Source organism: Periplaneta americana, chromosome 1 (genome assembly GCF_040183065.1).
Source record: "Periplaneta americana isolate PAMFEO1 chromosome 1, P.americana_PAMFEO1_priV1, whole genome shotgun sequence".
Lineage (NCBI taxonomy): Eukaryota > Metazoa > Arthropoda > Insecta > Blattodea > Blattidae > Periplaneta > Periplaneta americana.
The window spans coordinates 44,724,990-44,750,844 of NC_091117.1; the positions used below are offsets into that span (position 1 = coordinate 44,724,990).

At 34.6% G+C, this 25,855-nt stretch overlaps 1 protein-coding gene across 1 annotated transcript in view; it reads right to left on the reverse strand.

Moving 5' to 3' along the window:
* Nucleotides 1-404: 404 nt before the first annotated feature.
* LOC138694982 (troponin C, isoallergen Bla g 6.0101-like) overlaps nucleotides 405-25,855 on the reverse strand; it is a 77,870-nt gene continuing 52,419 nt past the window's right edge. The window contains exons 6-8 of the mRNA XM_069819220.1: nucleotides 7,490-7,609; nucleotides 4,993-5,124; nucleotides 405-755 (exon numbers count right to left, since the gene is read on the reverse strand). Coding sequence (XP_069675321.1) covers nucleotides 727-755; nucleotides 4,993-5,124; nucleotides 7,490-7,609 — 281 coding nt within the window. The 3' untranslated portion in view covers nucleotides 405-726. The remainder of the gene's footprint in view (nucleotides 756-4,992; nucleotides 5,125-7,489; nucleotides 7,610-25,855) is intronic.

A 25,855-nucleotide genomic window follows, 5' to 3' on the forward strand; every position in this document is an offset into this window, starting at 1 on the left:
TCGTTTGTAAATATAAATTGAATTTCAACATTAAAAACGTTATGCTTCAATATGAAAACATGTATATTCAAACGATTTTAGGCTACAACTTTTTTACAACAATGCTATTATATTATGTTTGTTATTTGCATAAACATTATTTTTGTTGCTATTGTTTTCATATTACGATTTCGTAATTTTACTCATTTGTGAATGATCCACTAGGTCTACCTGTTAAGTCATAGCGTAGGATAGAAACACTTATTACGATACCAGAAATTCAAAATACTGTGTCAGATGCCATAGTAACGTCGTGTCCAAAAAAGATATAAAGGTGAGACTTCATGCTGTACAGCGAACAATATTTATAAAATTTATTGCGCTCAGTTTTTTTGTCTAACTGTCTAATAAATAAATATAAACAATTTTAAAATATTAGGTCTTTTATTTCATGTGCATAATACTGGTGTTACATTTACGTATATGTACAATGTCTTTGTATCTCTAGAGCTTAAAAATGTTACAGGCTAATTGAATGTAATGTATTTATAAATATAAAATGAACGACACAATGAAACATTTATGTTGATAATAACATGATTCTTAAGAGATACCAACGTAATACTTATGTTGAAGAGATGGTATTAACTTTATATAGTTGATAATAATTTATTCGTTGCCTAATACTCAGTTGAAAATGAGGTAGGCCAGTGAGTGGAAGGGAAATTGAGCTAAATTTCTTCTTATTTATTCTCCGGTCATGACCTCCATGAATTCTGTAAAGAAACAAAAACAGTAATCAGAAAATTAATTCAAACAATTTGCTAAAGTGTTTGAAATATAAAAGTTATAGTTGAAAGGAGGTATAATAGAACAGTTTTCCCGTTTCAGTCACCTTGGTTACTGCAACTTATGTACAAAGAATACGGAGGCCATCTTCATGTGGCAGATGCCTGGATGTTAAATTTCTAAAATTTCCCCGATATCATTTATTTACAGCCAATGTAGAGAAAACTGGCTGATGCACCAGAAGTTTTACGTGTTTTCCTTCCCGTGCAATTAAACGGTTATTTGGGAAAACGTAACATTCTCTCCCTGACCACGTCAGAGACTGTCGGACAATATCAAAATTCAAATTTAAATTAAAAAATCACATTCTAGTTCGTGGAATTGTTTGTTGAACACATGTCAGGTTGCGCAACTTCACCTTCATGACATATAGTAAATATTGTAACTATGCTGTTGTAAAATTGAAAATTAATATGTAATGTATTTATTATTATTATTATTATTATTATTATTATTATTATTATTATTATTATTATTATTATTATTGCTACTATTATTATTATTAATATTATTATTATTATTACTATTATTATTATTATTATTATTATTATTATTATTATTATTATTATTGTCAGTTATCAATAACATCATTGCTATCTCCGTTTTCTTTCTTTTCGTTGTATTAGCTCGATGAGAGCACTATAATGTACTTTTGACTCTGTTGACCCTCTATAGGGCTTTAACTTAAGTTGTATCATTTTCATCAGTGTTTGTATTTCTTTTTTGTATTTATATGTGCTATCTGGTAGGATGGAAGAGAAGGCCTTATGGCCTTAATCCTGTCAGATTAAATAAATTATTATTATTATTATTATTATTATTATTATTATTATTATTATTATTATTATTATTATTATTAAAAGAACACACAGAATAACATGTAGAATTCTCCGAAACTACTTCAATAGCATTTATGACATTAATCAAACTAAAAGTCAGTTTCTTATTCATTTCTATTGATAAAATATGTGATTTATTTTATGATTTTTAAAAACAATAATATGTTAAGATAGGAAGGAATAAAGAGCATTCTGTCGACCTGGTTGGCGAGTTGATATAGCGCTGGGCTTCTATGCCCAAGGTTGCGGGTTCGATCCCGGGCCAGGTCGATGGCCTTGAAGTGTGCTTAAATGCGACAGGCTTATGTCAGTGATTTACTGGCATGTAAAAGAACTCCTGCGGGACAAAATTCCGGCACATCCGGCGACGCTGATGTAACCTCTGCAGTTGCGAGTGTCGTTAAATAAAACAACATTCATTTATAAAGAGCATTCTGGTTGAAAAAGTAACATCTCAAAAATGTTACATGTAATGTTTTCGAAATAACCGTTTCAATTGATATTACTACTTGTTTCTCATTGTTTAATTGTATGTATTTTGAGTATTAATAATTTCTGAGAAAAATTATTTATTCTTTGGGAAGATAGTGTAACGATATATAAAGATATTTCAAATATTTCACTATTTAGTGTGACAATGCACGAGAAGAAATTAGGAGCAAACTTTCAAAATCGAACATGTCCATTTTCAGGAAATGCTGCAAATATGTGTCTCTGTAACAAACGAATTTTTGTTCTATGTTGAAATTTTATATGAATCTGTAGGGAAAAATAATTTTTAATATTTCACTACAGAAAATATTTTGTCCATTGTAGAGAGTAAGTTTTTGGCATCTTAAATGTATTTTCTGAAAATGGACATGCCACGTTTTGAAAGTTTGCCCTTCAAAATTGTAATTATTTACATTACGGCAATAATAGATGATGTTGGACGAAAACAAGAAATATCCATTTTTAAGCTATTTTATTGTTTATAGCGCATTCTATAGGTGGAAAATGGGACTACAGAACTGACCAATCACAAAAAATTTACATTGGAAATGTTCTTGTAAAGTAACGTTAAACGTTTGGTACTCAGATGAAGGATCGGTGGAGCGGAGAAAAATTCTCTCCGGCACCGGGATCCGAACCCGACTTTTCACCTCTACGTGCTGACGCTCTATCCACTAAGCCACACCGGATTCCAATATTCCAATTCCGATGCCGGATTGAATCCTCTGAGTTTAAGGGGAGAGGATGGTATTTTTTGGTGAAAAATGAGTAAATTAAAAACAATCTTTAAAATACACTGTGATATGTGTGGAATGCACAGCATAACATTTTGTGGGCATTTGTGCCCTTATCGGATGTTGAGTCGCCATTTTTAAACTTCCTGCGTTATGGATTTTTAAATCACTCGCCTACTTTTATTGTTGTTTCCGGTAAATTAAATTTTCAAAAATTTTTTTTCTTTAAAATACCCTTTGATATGTGTGGAATGCATTGCATAACATTTTGTGGGTATTTTTGCCCTTATCTGATGTTGAGCCGTCATTTTTAAACTTCCTGCGCTATGGATTTTTAAATCACACGCCCGCTTTTATCGGTTTCCAGTAACTTCATTTTTTTTTGCTACATTTCCAGACAAAAATGGATAGAATTTCTGAACTATTAAAGATACATACATGAAATTTAGAACACACATTCTTTAGACTATTAGGAAACATTTATATGTAACAGACGTTTGTTAATTGATTTCATTTAAAAAATACGTCTGTTTGTTTGCAAGAAAGACAATCAGAAAATTTGTTATTAAATTTTAATTGTTTATTTTACAAACGTAGGGACTAATATCAAAATTATGTTACAGACAGTTTGTAGAACATGCTTTTGGAAATACATTGCAAAAAACTGTTTGAATCTATCTTTAAAAACGGTTTAGATATATCGGTTTTAGTACAATCCTGCATTGGGTATATTTTTTTTTTAAATTTAGGCCCCCAAATATTTTTTTTTTCAAAATATTTTTATTTGGTTGAGTTGCCACAGCTATGAGCTCTCTACATACAAAAAAATAATATTTTACACCAAATAGGAAAAAAGTTAAAAAAAATACCATCCTCTCCCCTTAAGCTCTACTTCTTAGTTTCTCTTTAGTGACCAACAGATGTGTGACCGTGGCACAATGTCCAACATATTATGGCTAATGAGACCCCTTTCCTCCGCTAGTTTTGATCCACCGTGGGTATTTTATTTTCACAGGACCTTCAATTTCTGGTGAGCATTTCCCTATGCGCCAACTGAGGAGGCGTCAAAAGGGGCACTAGCTACGGAACACAATAATTTTATCTATTGGAAACGAGACTTGCATTCTTTACAGAAATTGAGCATCAAGAACTCATAAGTGTCGACATCTCTTAGTGGAGACTGGAACTGCTTACACCAGCATTCCAACAACACTTTCGCAGCAATTGTATGCATATTGTACACAGTACACAAGAGATGGATGGATGGATGGATGGATGGATGGAAGAACAGATCAACAGGAAAGAAAAGAGAATCCTGTTTCTCACCAAATTAATTGTACTATATGTTAAAATCAAGAACGTAATTAGATCTAATTTTGTCTATAAAGTTTCTCTTGCTTGAAAACACAAAAATATCGCATTCGTCAGCGAAAATTTCAAGTACTTGAATGGATTTTGCTCTGTCAAACGTTCACCTTAGGACCTTTCGGAGTTTCTTGATTTAGCAGTTTCCCGTAGCCATTTAACTGGTGAATACGATAAATTTTTCATCGTGGAGTAATTCAGAAAATAGCAAAGAAAATGGAGCTGCGCCTACAGAATATTCCAAACTGTCCGAAGACAGGTCCGGACTCCATAACTGACACCAGCAAGGCATTACTCATGAGGCAACTAGGCCAGGAGATAGTGGAGTAGGGTGGCCAGTTCCTTTCCCCCTAAAATATGACTCTTATCGATTAATTCCTTATGCATATGACGAAATTTGTTTCTCTTAATTTGATAAAGAAGGTATGGAAAATACAAAAGAATAGGCTATGTCAGTTACTGCAGTACGTAGATAGTTATTGAACTTTTCTTTTGGTTTAATTAGTGGAACGTTTTGGAAGTGACAAACTCTACGTATTTAGAAGCCTGAGAGAAATTTGCGTCAATAATTCTATCGTGGTATATGTAGTATCTACATGCCTTTTGTGAACAACTTAGAAAATTATACTTACCTAAATAAATATCATAAGCATTAACGTTATATTTCAGGACAGTTAACCTAAGAAAGAAATTAATTGTAGACTTGGGAAGGTGTTTTACAAAATTATTTTTACCATCAAAGTCAACGGTTCCAGAACCGTCGGAGTCAATTTCATCAATCATGGCGTCCAAGTCTTCTGCGGTCAGTTTGTCGTCCAGCTCCTTCAGGATCTCTCGCAGGACGGTGGTGGTGATATAGCCGTTACCTGGAGAACAATAAAAAAAATTGTAAAGAAGTGGCGAAAAGTTGAAGCGAGCTTACAAAATGTAATTTAAATATTTCTTAGGCATTATTACATAATCATTGCTAACTGGATGTTACTTTATTTCCAAGATCGGGGAATTAACTGAATTCTGTTTATATTTGTGTAATGTAACATTAAACTGAAATTATCTGAACTTGGCTTAATACCGATAAAATTAGGGTGCAATATGAAGGAAAAGTTTGTTATAGGGTTTTATTTTTAATTCATTATTCGATATTCATTAATTTCCGTGGTAACACATGTAACCAAGAAAGTAAATATACAAGAATATAGGAAAATAGAATGCAAACAATGAATTTAAAAAGAAATAATGATAGAGGTTGGCTAAAATTATTCCAAAATATAAATCAGTTACGGAAACAAATTGTACTACATAAAACAATAGGAAAACAGTTGAACCAAAGTATTGCAGATTATATTTCCACGAATGTAGTTTCAAAAGAGTAGAAATTTATGAAGTGTTGTGAAAGAAGGAAAAATAAAAGTCAAATATGGAAATAATAGCCATACATAACATGTAGCTGAACATACACAACAACGCATTATAGAATTATCCACCTAATTATGAGTGAAATATTAATACAGATCTTTCTATTATATATAATGGACTACTATTAAAATAAATTTAATTTGCTATTGTTCTTGCAGGAACAGAATTTATTGTTCTTTATTCTGACACAAAATTATTTAGCTTCTCCTAAAGTAAGTTCAGCTTCCTTGATATTAAACATATTGCCAGTGAGATTTCATTTTAGATGAAGACAAAATGATCTTACATTAGTATTTATACAACCAGAAATCTAATTCGGCTTAACTGAAGATTAATCTTATTAACTGATCTCGGATTCATTATTTATGTAACTACCCTCAGTATAATATTCTTTTATTTCATTTATTTGTAAAGATCTTTCAACTTATAACAGAAATTAATTAGGGTATTTAATGAAGTGTGCAGGGAATAGAATATATGAGAGCAGAATAAAAATATTTATATAAATGGATATGTAAATAGGTAATAGTACATTATGCAACGAGCCTATAATGATAGTAATCAAGAAGCGAGTATGGATGTTTATGAAACGAGCGCAAGCGAGTATTATAATTTTCATACGAGCTTCTTAATTACCATTATAGGCGAGTTTCATACGACTTTTTATGCTCGATCATATTTCTAACTTGAAATTATTCAGATGTATACATTTTATTTGTATCTGACAAGATCGGAAGTGACCTTGTTCTAGGTCGTGAATTGTGAGATGTGCGCAGACGCGAAAGTATTGATTTTTTCCGAGGAACAATAATGTCATTGACCTTGTGTAATCCCGTTAAACTTGGTATAACCTTGATTATTGAATTCGACATTGAAAACCGAGATGACAAATTGAATTTATTTGAATATTATTTACAATTAACGCTAATTATTATAGTAACAGAACATAACCTTCTGCGACAGTATTGGATTTCCAGCCTCCGTGACTTTTCGCTAATTCTCTTTCGATTGCATATCCGAGAATAATCGATACTTGCGGTTTTATAACGGTACAAAGCTGACTCGTTATTGGCTGAACACCTGTAAGCTGAGTTGTCATTGGCTGAAAACACCTGTACTTTAATGAGTAGGTGTACTTTAATGACATGCATTAAAGGACTGCTACCAGGTGTATAATTGCTACATTTCGGCATGGTCGAGCATAAATAAAAATATAGAATAGAAGAGAAAGGAAGGAAGGAAGGAAGGAAACAAGACTAAGGAAGAAAAATAAATAAAGAAACGCAAAGGAAATGAAATAACGAGTTATTGGAGCGTGAAAAGAAAGATAGAAAGAAAGAGAAAGAAAAAAGAGGAAGAAACAAATAAGAGAGAAAGAAAGAAAAATAGAAAATAAGAAAGAAAGGAAGAGAAGGAGAGAGATGAAATAGTTGAATTAGATACGGAAACGATAATGAAAATAAGACGAGAGATAGAAAGAAGAAAAGAAAGAATTATATATGAATAAATTAGTAGAACGAAATAAACATGAAATTAATTAAACAGCGGGAATATGTATATAAAGAAAGAAATAACAAAGAAGAAAGCAGTAATCCCGTGATTTCCTTTAATTGGTTTTTGTATTTTGATAGATTCAATTGAATCTTCATGTAAACTTCAGTATCTTATCCTATTACGATTAAGAAAGTATTTGAACGATTGAGTTGACAAGTTTAGCAACAATAATCGTCGCCTTATGAAAGGAAATAAAGTGGAACATTGGTTAAAATAATGTTCAGCGTTTCGGCTAAACTGATATGATGTACTCGTACACACCCTCCTTGTCGTACAACCGGAAGGCCTCTTTAAGCTCCTGCTGCATGGCTTCAGCATCCTCTTCAACCAGGAACCTGGCAGCCAGAGTTACGAATTCCTCAAACTCCAGCTCGCCGGAACCTGCAGAACAATAAAGGATCATAAGCATTATAAGTATTAAAATGTATTTTTTCAGGTGAAATATTGCACGTATTAGCGAATCCATAAATGCATATAAAGTGTTAGTTGAAAGGCCGAAGGGAAAAAGACCTTTGGGAAGACCGAAACGTAGATGGGAGGATAATAGAGGGTTAGCGTCACTAGAGGGTTAGAGCAATAGATCTAAACAGGTCGCAGTGCTGGGCCATAGTGCCCCACTCCGTAAATTCCATTCCATAGGTACAGTATGATTATTTAGTCCTGACAGTCGCCAGCAATCTGCGCCTGGGTCAGGAGAGTCCAGTAAGTTACGCCAAGGGGTGTTCAGGTTAGTATGTTGCCTGCAGTCAGAGCGATCAGATGTCACGCATGCGGTATAGCATTGTGTTTCTAGTACAGTTAAGCTGCACTGCATTCCTTTACCGACCACTCGTCCTTATCTCTACTCCGGAACTCTCCCCACTATTCCTATTGATTCCCCTCTTTTGCGTCGCCGAGCTGTCAGGACTAAATAATCGGTCTGGACTAAATAAGTTACTTATTCGTGCGTAATATAGTGTAACCTATTGTTTTTTTTTTAATTATTTGAAAATGGTGAATAGCATATTGCAGACAGTTTTTGTAGTTTTATCTTACGCTAAAAGAGGAATAAATTATCCCAGAAGTCATTCCGAATACCTCGCAAGAAGAGATTGGTCGAGTAATTCAGAAAAATCTTCCGAGATATCAAATCTGCAGTGCTCGGGAAAAGTGACACAAGTCAGTTTCCACAAACCTCTTTTGATAATTTATTGACAACTTACGGAACATCTGCTCGCTTGGAAAAAAATACATAAGTATTCCTCCCATTACAATAATTCATACAGAAAAAAATCGAATCGACATAAACCAGTGTAAGTTGTCAATAAATTATCAAAAAAGGTTTGTGGAAACTGACTTATGTCACTTTTCCCGAGCACTGCAGAAATATGTATTGAAGTAGAAGGACACTTTGAACATCTCTTGTGACAGAGGCAAGATAAAGCTGTATTCAGTTTTATGTATAAACAATTCTTCCGCTAAACGTATTTCATAGATCAAAGTTAATACCATAGATACGGAGGCCGATTTGCGTTAATTTTATGAAGTGTATGACAGAAAAAGCCTCTGAGATTGCGGTGTGAGTGCAACATTATAATGGACGACCCTATATAAATTCATTTTTCGACTGAAATCAAACCCATGTACGTTGAATTTAAAAGAAAACACGTTAACAACAGCTTTACTATTGATGAAGACATTAGACGGTACTGATTTACGAAAGAGCTACAGTAAGTTAGCGCCTTACGATGAGAAATTATAGCTGTTGAACCTTAGATGCCTTCATAAACCATTGTAATATTAATGGCACGGAAACATCTCGTCTGGCGCTTATGTTGAAAGTTTTGTCACACGGAAGTAATACTGTTACATATGATTTGAACGAAGTGATACGTAACATTGACTAACAAATGGAAGAAAGTGTATGTTGAAACACGACTGGAGCTTGTGTCTAGTACTTCCGTGAAATTCCTATTACTCATCTTTCAACATATGGCGGGAATGATACAGGAATATTCCAATTGCTTTCATTACAAAACGTGTTTGCTGCTGTAAACATGTTGTTATATGAATTGTGTGTTTCGTCTGATTGCACAGGATTTCTTTGTCTCGTTGATTATACTGCCGAGATTGTTTGTTAAATTGATGTCTGTTGATGTTTCCCTTTTGTAAAAGTAAGATTTCCTTTTATGTAACAATATTTACATTGTAGGTAATTTGCGAACAGTTGTTGTGGCGGCACTGTGTTAGTAATAATTTATTTCAATGAGAAATACACTAGAATAATGAAATGGCGGTTTTGACTTGATGTGTGCTAATTTTTGCGATAATCATGCACTGGTTTAATGTTGATTCACTTACTGCGTAGTTTTGTCATTGTTAAATAATTTAGAATTTGAAGTGGCATTCCTTGAACTGAATGAAAACATGACCTAATTATGTCATTTCCGTTGGATCACTACGCCAAAAGTTGGCTGTATTTTCCAAACGAATCGTAACTCTGAGTTCTGACTTTTAATTTAAAAGTACACATGTTGAATATCATTATTTGTATTATGTTACTACACTACTCCGTCGATTTAGATAAAGATGGACGAATGGATGGGTGAATTGATAAGCTAGAGAGATAGATGGGTGAATACAGATAGGATCGACAGATAGGTGGATGGATGGATGGACGGAATGGTCAGATGGATAGATAGATAAATATGGACTGATAAAGACAGACGGACGGATGGATGGGTGGATAAGGGACACGGAAGGATGGATGGATGGATGGATGGATGGATAAGTTGAAAAAAATTCAAGAGATGGATGTAAGTGGATACGTATGAGTGAAGTAGGTGGGTGGATGGCATTATTTATGTAATTATAGTCCCGTTGCTCTAATTTCCGGCAGCCAATCGCGTTGCAGGTCGGCTACATTTAAACGTGTGCATCTTGTGATTCGCTGATGAAGACGTTATTCATTTGTTAAGGCTCGATAAATACTTAATATAATTGCCCGCCATTTTGGCTCTTTCGTTGGCGTTCGCAGAAAGCATACGAAGACTTTTTTGCCGCTCAATTATTTGCTGAATTACAGTGCGTTTGATTTATTATCATAGGAGCAACGACATGATAATGTTTAACGGTGTGGAAAATAGATTCCTCGTATGGTAGCTCGGCAACGAAAGAACAAAAATGGCGAACGATACTACCTATCTAGACTTTATAGAGCCTTCACTTCCTAAGACGTAAGCAAGGAGGAGGAGTCACGCCGGGAATAACAGCGTCGCGACTATAGTAGCACATTATTAGATCGATAGTTGGATAAATCTGTGTAGGCCTATGGGAAGGTGGATACACAGATGGTTAGATAAGTGAATTTATAAGTAGATTGATAAGATAAATGGATTGATTATTGAGTGGGAAAATGATAGAAGAGTGGATGTACAGATGGAAGCCTAGATCATATATGTAACAGATAAATCATCGCTATGTTAAAATCGGCAGCACTTTGAAGAGAACGACCGCCAGGATCGCCACCCGTCCACCGTAAACGAACAAGAGATGACAGTACAGTCGCTAATACAATTTAAATGGGAATTATGACGTGACTTCTTATGTAACTACTAGATGGCAGCGTAGTAAACCTGACAAAAGTTGTTAACCTCAAAGCCAATAAGGCCGACCTATCTGGGTATGATGAAAGATTGCACGGCTGTTATGTTCTTTGAATTTTTGAGGTAGACACAGAAGTAGTTGTAGTAGAGGTAGAGACGCGTACCGTCGGCGTCGACCTCTGAGATGATCTCCTGCAGCATGTCGTCGTCCAGACGGTGGCCCAACATCTCCAGGATGGTGCCCACCATCTCTGTGGAGATGCATCCATTCTTCTCACGATCGAAGGCATCGAAAGCCTTCTTCAGCACTGAAACATATCAAGAAAATAATATAACAACTATAACTTTACATAAGTAATCATAAATACACAACAAAGAAATGCTTATTGTAAGTGAAAGCTCGTAATATTTCAAAATGTTTATAATGTTATAATCTTTTACTTTTAACTCAATTTCAGCATTTACCTTAATATTGATTAATATCTGCTCTACTGATAACTGAGATAAATATATTAGAAATTGTATATATCTGATAATGTTGCAAATATGACGAAAGCCTTTATACAAATCATAAAATATATAATATAGAAGGATTTATTTCTTAAATATTATAAATGATAAGTCATTGACTGAAACATAAACCTTCATTGATATTTGCGATGGGAGCCAAGTGGATGAACGAATAGGTGGAAAGCACGCGTTGCTCAGATAAAAGGAACACGAAATTAATTTAATGGATACCTACGTTGTGAGACACTGAATCATGTTTATTTTTTCTGAATTGTTAGCATATTTGAATATAAAAATTCTTATTAAATCTTAGCCTTAGTTGTCAGTAGGTGAATGCTTTTTCATTGCACCTTAATGTATTACATATTTTTTTTAACAAACATTTTCGCTATGTTAGCATCATCAGGTCCATATTATAGTCTATTTACGATGTGCCAACGAACTGTTAAACGCCAGGAATTGACATGTCTTAAATCATAGCCAGGAAAAGAAAGATGAGATAAATTTAAGAAAGTCAGCTACCTAATGGGGTTTGGAATTTCTCGTGCTCTAAAGCCTTTAAATACAACAGAATTTCTCAAAAGAGTAATGATTATAGTAGCTTAAATAACTTGTACATAGGAAATTTTTAATTTTGAAAAATTATGAATTTTTCGACCAAGTATCGAGAAAAGAATTTAGAAAATTCCTGATTATATTCAAGAGGAAGGTTAAAAAAGTAGAAAGAAAAATCGTAAGTACACTGGCTCTTGATGACAGCAGTGACATTACTGATACAGCAAAGCTTGAGATTTTTATCCGCGGGATTGATCAAGATGTTAGTACAGGAACCACCACTGGTTGTAGTTTTCATGCCAAGTACCTTTCCTCCGTCTCTTTACTTTATAGGCTGTCTGTCGCATGTAATCACTGCAGCTCGAGTTTTGGTCACCGCTGACCTACTGATAACTAGGACCGATATATTTAATAAGAAATTTTGTTTCAACAATACTTATCTGAACAAAAAATTACTTAAAATAAATTGAATATTGTATTATACTTACGCTGGATCTGTTCTGGAGGAAGCTCATCCTGTAAAATGAAAAGCAAAATATTAGAAACAAATAACACAAGTAATATAGTAAGTATATAGAAATAAAATTACTTATTACATATTGCAATTCAGGCCACACCATTTCCTTGATGATGATTGTGTTAGTGATTTTGAGTTACATACAGTATGTTCGAGAAACAGTCATACACTTTTATGATGGACAGTAATTGCCAAAATAACTGGGATAAAAATATTTTAACCAATATCAAGAAAAAATTGCGAAACCTGTATAGAGAGTGATTTGTTACTTACTTACAAATGGCTTTTAAGGAACCCGAAGGTTCATTGCCGCCCTCACATAAGCCCGCCATCGGTCCCTATCCTGTGCAAGATTAATCCAGTCTCTATCATCATACCCCACCTCCCTCAAATCCATTTTAATATTATCCTCCCATCTACGTCTCGGCCTCCCTGAAGGTCTTTTTCCCTCCGGTCTCCCAACTAACACTCTATATGCATTTCTGAATTCGCCCATACGTGCTACATGCCCTGCCCATCTCAAACGTCTGGATTTTAAGTTCCTAATTATGTCAGGTGAAGAATACAATGCATGCAGTTCTGTGTTGTGTAACTTTCTCCATTCTCCTGTAACTTCATCCTTCTTAGCCCCAAATATTTTCCTAAGCACCTTATTCTCAAATACCCTTAACCTATGTTCCTCTCTCAGAGTGAGAGTCCAAGTTTCACAACCATACAGAAGAACCGGTAATATTGATTTGTTATGGATCTGAAATTGGGAAATTAAACCAAGAAATTAAAAATTAATTACCCAAAATTGAAACGGATTACCTTTCAGAAGGGCAAAACAGTTTTTTTAATTATGGTTTATTTAAGGACGCTCGCAGATGTTACATCAGTGTCGCCGGTGTGCCGGAATTTTGTTCCGCAGGAGTTCTTTCAGATGCCAGTAAATTTACTGACATGAGCCTGTCGCATCTAAAAACACTTAAATGCCATTGACCTAGGCCGGGATCGAACCCGAAACCTTGACCACAGAAGGCCAGTACTATACTGATACTCTACCCAGGCCGACCAGAAGGGAAGGACATCATGTTTTGAAAAGAATGTTAATTAAGTTAAAAATGAAATGAAAGCTACCGGCACTGTTCTAATGTGAACTGGAGAGAAAGATTCCAAATATTTGATCATATGGTGAAGACTGTAAATTATCCCTGCCCTAAGAAAGGAGAGGAATTGGTAGATGGAGCAAAATACAAGTTGGGGTATACAAGAATGGGATCAGAGACGCCATAGCAACTTGCGATTTCAGAAAAGAACAAACCTTTTAAACAGATTAAATCACCAATATCATAAACATTAATCAAAATCTAAAATCAGTTACATGAACAAGACATCTACAACACACAACAGAAAACAGGAACTTAACACTGGTATACCCACAGATCCTAAACACGCGATAGGACCTCATATGTTAAAGCGTGTATAAATGAACTTAACAAAAGAAAAAGATTTGCCGACATTACATCAACGGGTTGTCAATGACTGTCAGTAGATGTCCTTTACTCAATTTTGTGATTTTTAGATGAACTGAGAAAATATAGGGTTATTCAAAAGTAAGTTACATTTTGAATAGCTATAATATTTTTTTTTAATTAACTTATACACAAAATGACAACACGTTTGTAGGTTTCGAACAAAGGGATTTGTTTATTTATCACACTCATTTGTTTGGTTAACATGGTAACAAGTTTTGTTCATAATGTGTCAAAAGTAAATTTACTTCTTACTGAATTTTTGAATCACTATCATTGAAGTTTTTTAACAGATTAAATCATCAATATCATAAACATTAAAATCTAAAATCAGTTACACGAACACAACATCTACAACACACAATAGAAAACAAGAACTTAACACTGGTATACCCACAGATCCTAAACACGCGATAGGACCACAGATGTTAAAGAGTGTATAAATAAACTTAACAAAAGAAAAAGATTTGTCGACATTACACCAACGTGTTGTAAATGACTGTCAGTAGATGTCCTTTACTCAATTTTGTGATTTTTAGATGAACTGAGAAAATATAGGGTCATTCGAAAGTATGTTATATTTTGAATAGCTATAACATTTTTTTAAATTAACGTATACACAAAATGACAACATATTTGTATGTTTCGAACAACGGGATTTGTTTATTTATCACACTCATTTGTTTGGTTAACATGGTAACAAGTTTTGTTCATAATGTGTCAAAAGTAAATTTACTTCTTACTGAATTTTTAAATTACTATCATTGACTGTGTTTGCAATGATTTTGACTTTACAAGATCGAATTAGTCTTGTTCAGTATTATGAACGTAAATGGAGTTTCACAAACGGCATACGAAAATTCAGAACAAAACATAGTTTACATAACAACTGGCCAGCACCCTCGCCTGATATCATTCCAGAAAATATTTGGCTGTGGAGTTATTTAAAAGACAGATTTTTTTAACCTACGAACTAAACTATGCAATTTCGCAACAAATTGAAGATATTCCACCAGATCTATTAGTAAATGCTATTCACAACGTAGAAGAAAGATTGTTGCTTGTTGAAGAACAAAATGGCGGTCATATTCAACATTTGAACTAAATACAGTAAACCCCATATCTTTATGAGTATAAGTGTGTTCTTGTTTTGTGCATATCTTAATTCTTAAAAAGATTATGGCGACGTCAAAATGTAACTTACTTTTGAATAATCTTGTATAGTTAATTTTTTTTTATCATATTTGATGTTACATGTATGATAATTATGGGAAAATGTATTCTAGTTGTTATTTTATGATTACTTCTTTTTAATGCATTTTTAGTTGAAAAATGTTAGTAACATTGGCTTCCTCCTGAGACAACATAACACGTTACATGCTGTCGACGGGATTCAAACTGACAACCGTGGCTTCATACTGACTTTATAACTGTGTATGAGCCATTGTCTATACTACACCCTGCTAAACCTACAAGCAAATTGAAATTTGTATCATAAAACCTCTTTGTTTGGATGGGTCGAGGAGACGAGCTCTGTGCAGGTACGGTATATTTAGAGCTGGTCTGGGAGATGACATAAAAGATAAGCAGTTGACAGAGATTCTCTTTGTGATGTCAAATCTTGAACACAGACGGTTCTGTAGTGGTTATTATTAGACAGAAGACATCTAAAACGCTTTAGAAACGTGTATCCCTCCTAGCTCTTTGCCTTATTCCAGTCGACAGACTTGCCGGAGATCTAAAATTGGAATACCGTGTTACTCCAGCTAACATAGGTTTGTTTACGTCCCCACCACAACACATGAAGTGTTAGTTTGTTACTTTTACTTGGAGTAGCTTGCTTCCAAGAAATCTATGGTAAAAGGAATAAGCGGGATACCAATAAAATACATACTGTATTCGAGTCTAAGGATAGGTGCTCATGTGTTTGTATGTATCTGTGTAGCATAATGCAATACAATATAATTTGATATATTCTAGTGGCAGTCTTTCCCATACTGTGGTTTGTGGTTCCATACCACGGAGTCGGAAAATAAAATCAACCTAAGGGGAGACTTCACTGAAAATTATGAAGATTTTACAAAAAAAATTTTTATTGGCTATTTCACTTCTTTAGAATGTATAGGCCTATTTTCATACCCTAAATGAATTTAGTTCAATTCTGATTACAAATGTGTTTAACTTTTCTTTAAAATTATGACTGTAAGGAAGCGCGACATTTAAAGGGCTATCAAAATAGTACATTATGCAACGAGCCTATAATGGTAGTAATTAAGACGCGAGTATGTTTGTTTATGAAACGAGCACAAGCTCGATTCATAATTTTCATACGAGCGTCTTAATTGCCATTATAGGCAAGTTTCATACGACTTTGTATGCTCGACCATATTTCTAACTTGAAATTATTCATAAGTATTCATGTTATTCTTATGGCTGGGGAAGCGGAACTGACCTTGTGCAATATCTTGTAAATTGTGAGATGTGCGCAGACGCGAAAGTATTGATTTTTTCCTAGAAACAAATGTCATTGATCTTGATATAATCTAGAGAGTAAAATAAACATTAATCTTGATATAACCTTGAAATTGATTTAGACATTGAAAAACGAGATGACAAATTGAATTTATTTGATTATTATTTACAATTAACGCTAATTATTATTTTAACAGAACATAACCTTCTGCGACAGTATTGGATTTTCAGCCTCCGTGACGTTTCGCTAGTTGTCTTTCGATTGCATATCCGAGAATAATCGATACTTGCGCTTTCATATTGCTACAATGGTGTTTTCTGATTGGTGGAACACCTGAACTTTAATGAATAGGTGAACTTTAATAAGGTCCATTAAAGGGCTGCTACCAGGTGTATAATTACTACATTTAGGCATGGTCGAGCATAAATATTTTTTCATCAAAGAATTCTTCTTTCCAAATTTTTTTATCACAAATTTAGTAACTGAAGTTGGCTCCCTGAAGTTACTAGATGAATGTAGCGGAGGAGAATTTTAATTTACATAAATATTAATTTTACTTTCAAATCCATTTTTCCGTAAGTTTATTTTTCTTGATTCAACGCCAACATTTTTATACCAATCTCAATCTGGATGAAATTTTTACTGCCAGTATTTATGAGGTAACTCCAAGTTTCTATACATTTATTTTGTGAGAAATGCTGCTAGTTTATTTTATTAATATATACTTTTTCATGTCCACACCTGTGGAGTAACGGTCAGCGCGTCTGACCGCGAAACCAAGTAGCCCGGGTTCGAATCCCGGTCGGGGCAAGTTATCTGGTTGAGGTTTTTTCCGGATGTTTTCCTCAACCCAATACGAGCAAATGCCGGGTAACTTTCGGTGTTGGACCCCGGACTCATTTCACCGGCATTATCACCTTCATATCATTCGGACGCTAAATAACCTAGATGTTGATACAGCGTCGTAAAATAACGCAATAAAATAAAAATACTTTTTCATGAATTATAGGAAAAATAACATTTTTAAAATATCAATTGACATTGAATAAATGAGTTATTTCATAAAATGAATGCATAGAATTGTTTCTCTGTATCTTGTGAATGGAATAAAAAATTAAGATAAAAAATTGAGATGATCTACTAAAAACTTTGGTTTGAAGATATTTCTAAAAAGTATAGCAAAAAAATATAAAAATTAATAGCCAAAAGCATTTGGAAATTCAAAATTTAGATTTTGCTAGTTCTTTACACAGTAGACAAATCTCAAAATTTGATTGAAGGAAAATTGATTAGGAAAAGAGTTGTAATTTTTAATGGAGTATCCTCGTACAAAAGGAAGAAAACACATGAAAAACGAAAACTTATATTAGCCCATAGAAAATCTCACTGTTCTTCCTAATGTTATTAGTTTAGTACTCGCGGGAAATACTGCTTTTCCAATCATTAATAAATCGCTGTTTTGAACTTAATATTTATTTTATTGTGTGATATTTGTCTAGATATTTTTAAAATCATCCACATGCAAGTAATTTTCAAGTTTTAAATACTTATGAGTATTAGAAAAAATGGAAAATTTTATAAATTCAAGAGAACCTGATATCTAGCAGACATTGCTCCATCAAATCGTCTTCAGTGTCCTAGCACACTTTCGGGATAAATTTGCACATAAGCAGGATAATTAATTAGGCTTACACTTGAGAATAAGGGTATCAAAAGTAAATCGTGATAATTCATTTTGTCACTGTTATGCTCGCCCGAACTTTCGAAGCGTTTCTCACAAGCAGAAAACAGTGCCTATTGTATTAAAACCTAACGGAACAAAGCTGGCTATTTATATCTCTACACAAAGCTTTAATTCTTAAAAGAGAGTCAAGGTCACAGCATTTTAAACGAAACATTTTCCGACATATAGTGTTCTAAATATAGATGGGATTTGTATGCGGATTTTTAAGGGTTAAAATGGATTAATTAGACATACAACTATTAAAAAATCTATATATAATGTTAACCCTTTCAGTCACGAATTATGACTTTTGTCTGGAAAAGTCTAATTGTTTGTTCTTGACTCATTTTATATTTTTGTAAATTGCCCACAGTCTCGTTTTTACAGCACGATGCCCAGATTCCTACAGATATGAACTGTCTACTTGAGAGGACAAGATGGCTGAAAGGACCTGTCAATAACTGTCCATGAAACGGCATTGAAGTTGCTGTCCTCTGTAGAGGACGCATTGAATGAAACGATTAAGGATGCGTTTGTGTTTTATTTAAAAAATCGTCCATGCGTGAATCCGCATTATAAACACTTACGGCTTTTAGAGAATCCGGAGGTTCATTGCCGCCCTCACATAAGCCCGCCATTGGTCCCTATCCTGAGAAAGATTAATTCAGTCCCTACCATCATATCCATCCTTCCTCAAATCCGTTTTAATATTATCCTCCCATCCACGTCTCGCCCTCTGTCCTTTTCCCTCTGGCCTCTCAATTAACACTCTATATGCATTTCTGGATTCACCCATACATGCTACATGCCCTTCTCATCTTAAACGTCTGGTTTTAATGTTCCTAATTATTTCAGGTGAATTTTAAATTTTCGCCCTTATATTTATATTATTAAGTTTATCTAAAAATAATTACTTGTTTAGTGCCAGTGTATCGCGCGCCGTGGCGTCGTGGTCTAAGGCATCCTGTCTCGGACTGGCGTTACGGAATGGGCGCTGGTTCGAGTCCTCATGGGGGAAGATATTTTCTCATGAAATTTGGCCAGCGTATGGGACCGGTGCCCACTCAGCATCGTGATGCATTTGGGGAGTTGCGATAGGTAGCGAAATCCGGTTACGCAAGCCAGCTATAACTGCTGGGGGCTAACCACATGATACCTGTATTCTGGTTGGATGATCGTCCACCTCTGCTTCGGCATGTGGACGTGAGCAGCAGCCGGCTGGTTGGTCTTGGCCCTTCGTGGGCTGTAGCGCCACGGATTATTATTATTATTATTATTATTATTATTATTATTATTATTAATGTCAGTGTAATGACATATTAAGAAACTTCTTTAGGACAAGTTTAGGACATATTTTCCTTTATAATTGAAATAGGGATGTGAGACTAATGTATTGTCTGATATTTTGAGAGTCCATTATTAAGAGCTATAAAATTACAAGTAAGTTTATGTAGAAAATCTAATATAGATGTAGACTTGGTTCAATGTACCATTTGACCCCAACGTCGTGATCAACGAAGCTGAGATCCGTAAATGGGGTTGACACACCTTTAAAAGTTCCAGAAAGGTCGAACTCGACGTAACTGCACAACACTTTCCCAAACGTATTGTTTATAACTCGAACCGAATCTTTTAAATCATGTTACATTTATAACGGTATCACAAGGTCGAACTTAAATTTTAATTTTCACTGCGGTTTACGTAATCGTTTATGAAACCAGTTTTTATTTCGGTAACTTTCTTATGGATCCTTCATTTATGGAAGGTCATATCACGAAATACAACATGGGAAAGGACACATTCTGATTACGATGAAATTTATGAACAATTAAACTACTCTGTGAACGACCACATTTACGTGACATGCTACCTTATTTTTCTTAATAGAACTAGTGATATATTTGGAGAATCTCGCTACGTTACATGTTCTCTGGAGACGTTACCAGCCTCTCGCAAGTATGTTACAAGCTACACAAGAGAAATGATGATGTAAGAAAGAAATCAAGAATAGAAACTTTAATTGAAACAATAAAAATATACCAGACTAAATGGAGACATCATGTAGGACGAATGCCAGAAACACGTATCACAAAAACTGTTTCACAGTATGAGTCGAAAGGACGGTCACTTGGAATACACAAGAGGAGATAGCGAGATCAATTTTGAAAAGAGAAGAAGTGGGCAATAGGAAAAAAAAAATCCCTGTTTGTAGATGATGATGATAATGATGAAGAACAATACTTTCACCGTCACTATCTTCAAGGGATTAGGTGCAGCTCACAGAAGTAAAATTGGTAGCCTAGTGTAAAACACTGTCCTTCTGCTGTATGGAATTTTTTTTTTTTACTATTTAAAATAACATTACTTACATTTATTTTTTTTCAAAATTCATTTCACTGTACAGTGATGAAGCTTTTTCTACATAACTCAAAACTATCCAACATTATATGAGTCCACACCTGTGGAGTAACGGTCAGCGCGTCTGGCCGCGAAACCAGGTGGCCCGGGTGGTCGGGGCAAGTAACCTGGTTGAGGTTTTTTCCGGAGTTTTCCCTCAACCCAATATGAGCAAATGCTGGGTAACTTTCGCTGTTGGACCCCGGATTCATTTCACCGGCATTATCACCTTCATTTCATTCAGACGCTAAATAACCTAGATGCAGATACAGCGTCGTAAAATAACCCAATAAAATTAAAAAAAAAAAAAAACGTTATATGATGAAATTGTTTGTGTGTATTTATGCATGTCATGTCATGTTTTTGAGAATAAGGGTCTTAGGAAAATATTTGGGGCTAAGAGGGATGAAGTTACAGGAGAATGGAGAAAGTTACACAACGCAGAGCTGCACGCATTGTATCCTTCACCTGACATAATTAGGAACATTATATCCAGACGCTTGAGATGGGCAGGGCATGTAGCCCGTATGGGAGAATCCAGAAATGCATATAGAATGTTAGTTGGGAGGCCAGAGGGGAAAAGACCTTTGGGGAGGCCGAGACGTAGATGGGAAGATAATATAAAAATGGATTTGAGGGAGGTGGGATATGATGGTAGAGACTGGATTCATCTTGCTCAGGATAGGGACCAATGGCGGGCTTATGTGAGGGCGCCAATGAACCTCCGGCTTCCTTAAAAGCCAGTAAGTAAGTATTTATGCATGTCATATCTACAATGTGATGCAAGTTCACTTCTCTAACTTTTTATAGATTGTCTGATAAAAATAAATTCGCTTAAAAAATGGTCAAATATCAGTATTTTCTTCTAACACAAAATAAAAAATATTATCGTAATTGAAAGATCATGATATTGTAAACATATGTTTCAGCAATGAAATAAAAGCGAGAGAACATGAAGTTAACAAGTTTGAAAGTTATGAGGGAAACGCTTCATCACTGCATCATTATGAATTTTGAAAAAAAAAAAATATATATATATATATACTGTATATACAAATATTTTATTTTAATCATAAAAATATATTTTTCATGTAGAAGAAGGACAGTGTTTTACACATACAAATTTTGCATTATTGTACAAGATACAGTAATGGAGGAACAAAATGTTGAATATTTCAAAAAATTTTATTGCTGTAGGCTGTACCTAACCCCTTGAATTCAAGAAAGCGTTCCATAGTCAGTTTCGGTTTTAGCAGCACAGTTCTTTTGTATAAACTAGTGCCCTGCAGCATGAGAGAGACATTAAACATTTCATCTTATTTCTTATAAAATTAGTATTCGCAAGATGTGTTCTGAAATTCTTAGGCGGTTAAAATATGACTTGAGGACAACGAATATTTTTATAACACAGTGGAACAAACTTGACAGGCTTCCTCCTATAGAGCTAACATCGGCGAATGTCGAAATTCGCCATACTCGACAAACTTGGACCGAACATGGCACCTTAATGCACGACACTGCGTAATATAAGCAACAAATGACAGAAAAAAATGTAACATTACGAAATTCATTTATATTTATTCGGATCAAATTCCTGCACATTTAAAGGACATTTATTATTATGCTCCGTATTCCAGCTACCTATAAACTGAAATAATATTGCAGGGCATAGTTGAGGATATTATTGAACTAATATTTCCACTGTCAATATGGATAACATTACATATAAATTGAGTAAAAGTGACAAGAACAGTACACTGAAATACACTGCAATACCAAAAGACACAGAAAATGTGTTGGATGTAATCCAAAAGAATCAGTACCATCAAAATCTGAAAATTATGAAGATATTAACTCGAAGTTTACCATGGAGTTGTGTAGCCTACCTTGATGTTCAGTGTTAACGTCCCAATTAATAAATTAAATAATCTATATTTTAGGAAATTTCTAGAAAAGTACCTAGAAAATTAATAGATTTTCAGTGATTAGCGACATATGCAATAGCCTATTGAAACACAAAAAAATATCAGACAATAGAATATCTTGTACTACATCATGTACCAATAACGTCATGTGCTATTGAAAGAATTTCTTGCAATATAAAACCGTTTGAAGTGACATCCACATAAATGTTCAAGTTCCCTAACATACAAATGCACGTTATTATTCACTGCAAAGATCACGACGAAAATGAACATCATGGCTCAAGCATGTGTATAGTATAGCTTCAGAATGTCGGGAGTTGACTGTACTCCGCGAACACGCAGCGAAACGTGTTTGTTTATATCCTTATCCGTTGCATTACCTGTGTTCGTTGTACTATATACCCAATGTGTCTTTAACTTCAGTCTTTAGGTAGCTGGAATACGAAGCCTATTTATTACCATAGTAAACTGCTGTCTGAAATTGATTGAGTATATTGGGAATTCAGTCAATGACTATCCCAAAACACGCTAAGAAATGTTTCATGTAAAACACTTTTTATTTCGAAAAGGAAACAAAAACGAGCAATGTTGCATTAAACTTTTTTTGTTTAAAATGTTTCAAAGAATAACCCCTGAAATTAATGAAATTACTTACGGTTTATCCTGTATATTACGAGTATTTTGAAAAATAAACGGAAATAACAGTCTTCGAAAATTGTATAGTTTAACATTCAATTGGCCATATACAATATATATTTTATTCTTTAATAGGTTATTTAAGTCCCTATCACCACGGCATGGCGCGTCCTCAGATTGCGGATAGAGGAGAAGGCCTCAAGATATGGAGGGTACTGTAGCTGCGAATATATTGAATAAGCAGTCGTGGACAGCAGATATGGGGTGGTCCTCCAGCTTGGGGGTTGGCCAAGGGCTAACAACTCATCACAGTAAAAAACAGCTTGTTACGAAACCTAATAATAAGCCTCGGAATGGAAAAAAAAATCAGCTACTTGTCTATGCGGATGACGTGAATATGTTAGGAGAAAATCCACAAACGATTAGGGAAAACGCGGAAATTCTACTTGAAGCAAGTAAAGCGTAAGGGTTGGAAGTACGTCCCAAAAAGACGAAGTATATGATTATGTGTCGTGACCAGAATATTGTACGAAATGGAACTATAAAAATTGGAGATTTATCCTTCGAAGAGGTGGAAAAATTCAAATATCTTGGAGCAACAGTAACAAATATAAATGATACTCGGGAGGAAATTAAACGCAGAATAAATATGGGAAATGCCTGTTATTATTCGGTTGAGAAGCTTTTGTCATCTAGTCTTCTGTCAAAAAATCTGAAAGTTAGAATTAATAAAACAGTTATATTACCGGTTGTTCTGTATGGCTGTGAAACTTGGACTCTCACTTTGAGAGAGGAACAGAGATTAAGGGTGTTTGAGAATAAGGTTTTTAGGAAAATATTTGGGGCTAAGAGGGATGAAGTTACAGGAGAATGGAGAAAGTTACACAACGCATAGCTGCGCGCATTGTATACTTCACCTGACATAATTAGGAACATTAAGTCCAGACGTTTGAGATGGGCAGGGCATGTAGCACGTATGGGCGATTCCACAAATGCATATAGAGTGTTAGTTTGGAGGCAGAAGGAAAAAAGACCTTTTGGGTGGCCGAGACGTAGATGGGAAGATAATATTAAAATGGATTTGACGGAGATGGGATATGATGGTAGAGACTGGATTAATCTTGCTCAGGATAGGGACCAATGGCGGGCTTATGTGAGGGCGGCAATGAACCTCCGGGTTCCTTAAAAGCAAGTAAGTAAGTAAGTAATAGGTTATTTAAAGACTGTGTATCGATTGCGAGTTTATTTAGCGTCGATAAAATTGATGATAGAGATATACACTTTGGCGAGCCGATGCCGGATTCGAATCCATAGCTGAGCGGAGATTCCAATCAGCAGACAAACGCGCTACCGACTGAGGTACGACGGTACCCTGGATATATCCTTCCTTACACCGCAATGTTTTGTACATCGATATCAAAAGAGGATATAAATCATGGTAAATAATATCAGATTTTATGCTTACGAAAATTTGACAAGCCTATTATTGTCTGTTTTTTTCTTAATAACTGACGGTGCTTAAATCTTATGACGTAAAGGGATTATATTTATTATGGAAGCCGCTCATCAGCTACAGAATAGATAAAAAAGCCGCATTCCATTGCCAGGAAGTAAGTACAAGAAATATCCATACATGTAAATTAATATAAAAATGAAATAAGTAAAATTATTATTTTGCATTTTTATATACTTCCCGGAGAAATGAAGTCATATAAATATATTCAATAAAGAAAACCCCTTGAATGCTGCAGTTTAGAGGAGGAGACTGTTGCACGCAGAAGGAATGCCAAGAACCACAGCTGTTTTCAACTGTGGCAAGGAACGCTTCGAGGTTGTGAACTCTTACACATATCTTGGACTCGGGCTGACTAGTGTTCGCCAAACGCGTATGATGACTCGTCTCGTACGCCCTTACCTTCGATAGAAAAATCATAGAAACTAGGCAAACAAAATGCCATCTACTTAAGATTAGATCAAGCCACCCCCTGGGGCTTCAGTTCGAATCGCGCCTAGATTCATAACCTTTTTCTTTTCAGGGATTTTTTCCCTCAATTAAGACACAAGTTGAGTAGTCCCTTGTTAAATAATCAAATTCATCTCGCAGAAATATTTATTTATTTATTCATTTATTTTGTCTACCTTTTTTTTGTTCTTGTGTGTTATTTACTAGCTTGAATTAAGTTACTTACTGTATTTAGTAAACTGTCCTTGTAAATTTTATGTTATATTACTGGCTAAGACCACACCGTCTGGCTCTTACGGTAGTGGTTAGAAACTTTTTTGTTTTATAATTGTAATTTGTACTCGCTAGCTAGTTAAATAAATAAATTTATTTATTATTTATTTTTATTTATTTATTCATTCGTTCACTCATTAATTAATGTATTAATTAATTTATTTTTATTTATTTATTTATTTAAACTATTCCCAAACTCACGAGATCCCTACCACAGTACATTTGCTACCATTGATAGTAGACTACGTTATCAGAGGTGACCTATTTTCGAATGACTCATTATCTTTACCTGTGCCCGCTCACTCGATCAAATTACGTGATACCAGAGATCTGCATCGGACGTTTTCGCTCGAGCGCCAAGTAATTCATAGCATAATCCGATAGGTAGCGCACATATATGATGGGTAAAATTGTCACGAGCGATAAATCCTCGAACGGTATAAGCTGAGCGTTAGACATTCGTTCTTGTTACAGTGATGAACTGTGTAGTAACATCATAGATGTTTATCATTTCAAAACTTTGCAGTGTTTAACTAACCTCTCCATAGCACAACTAC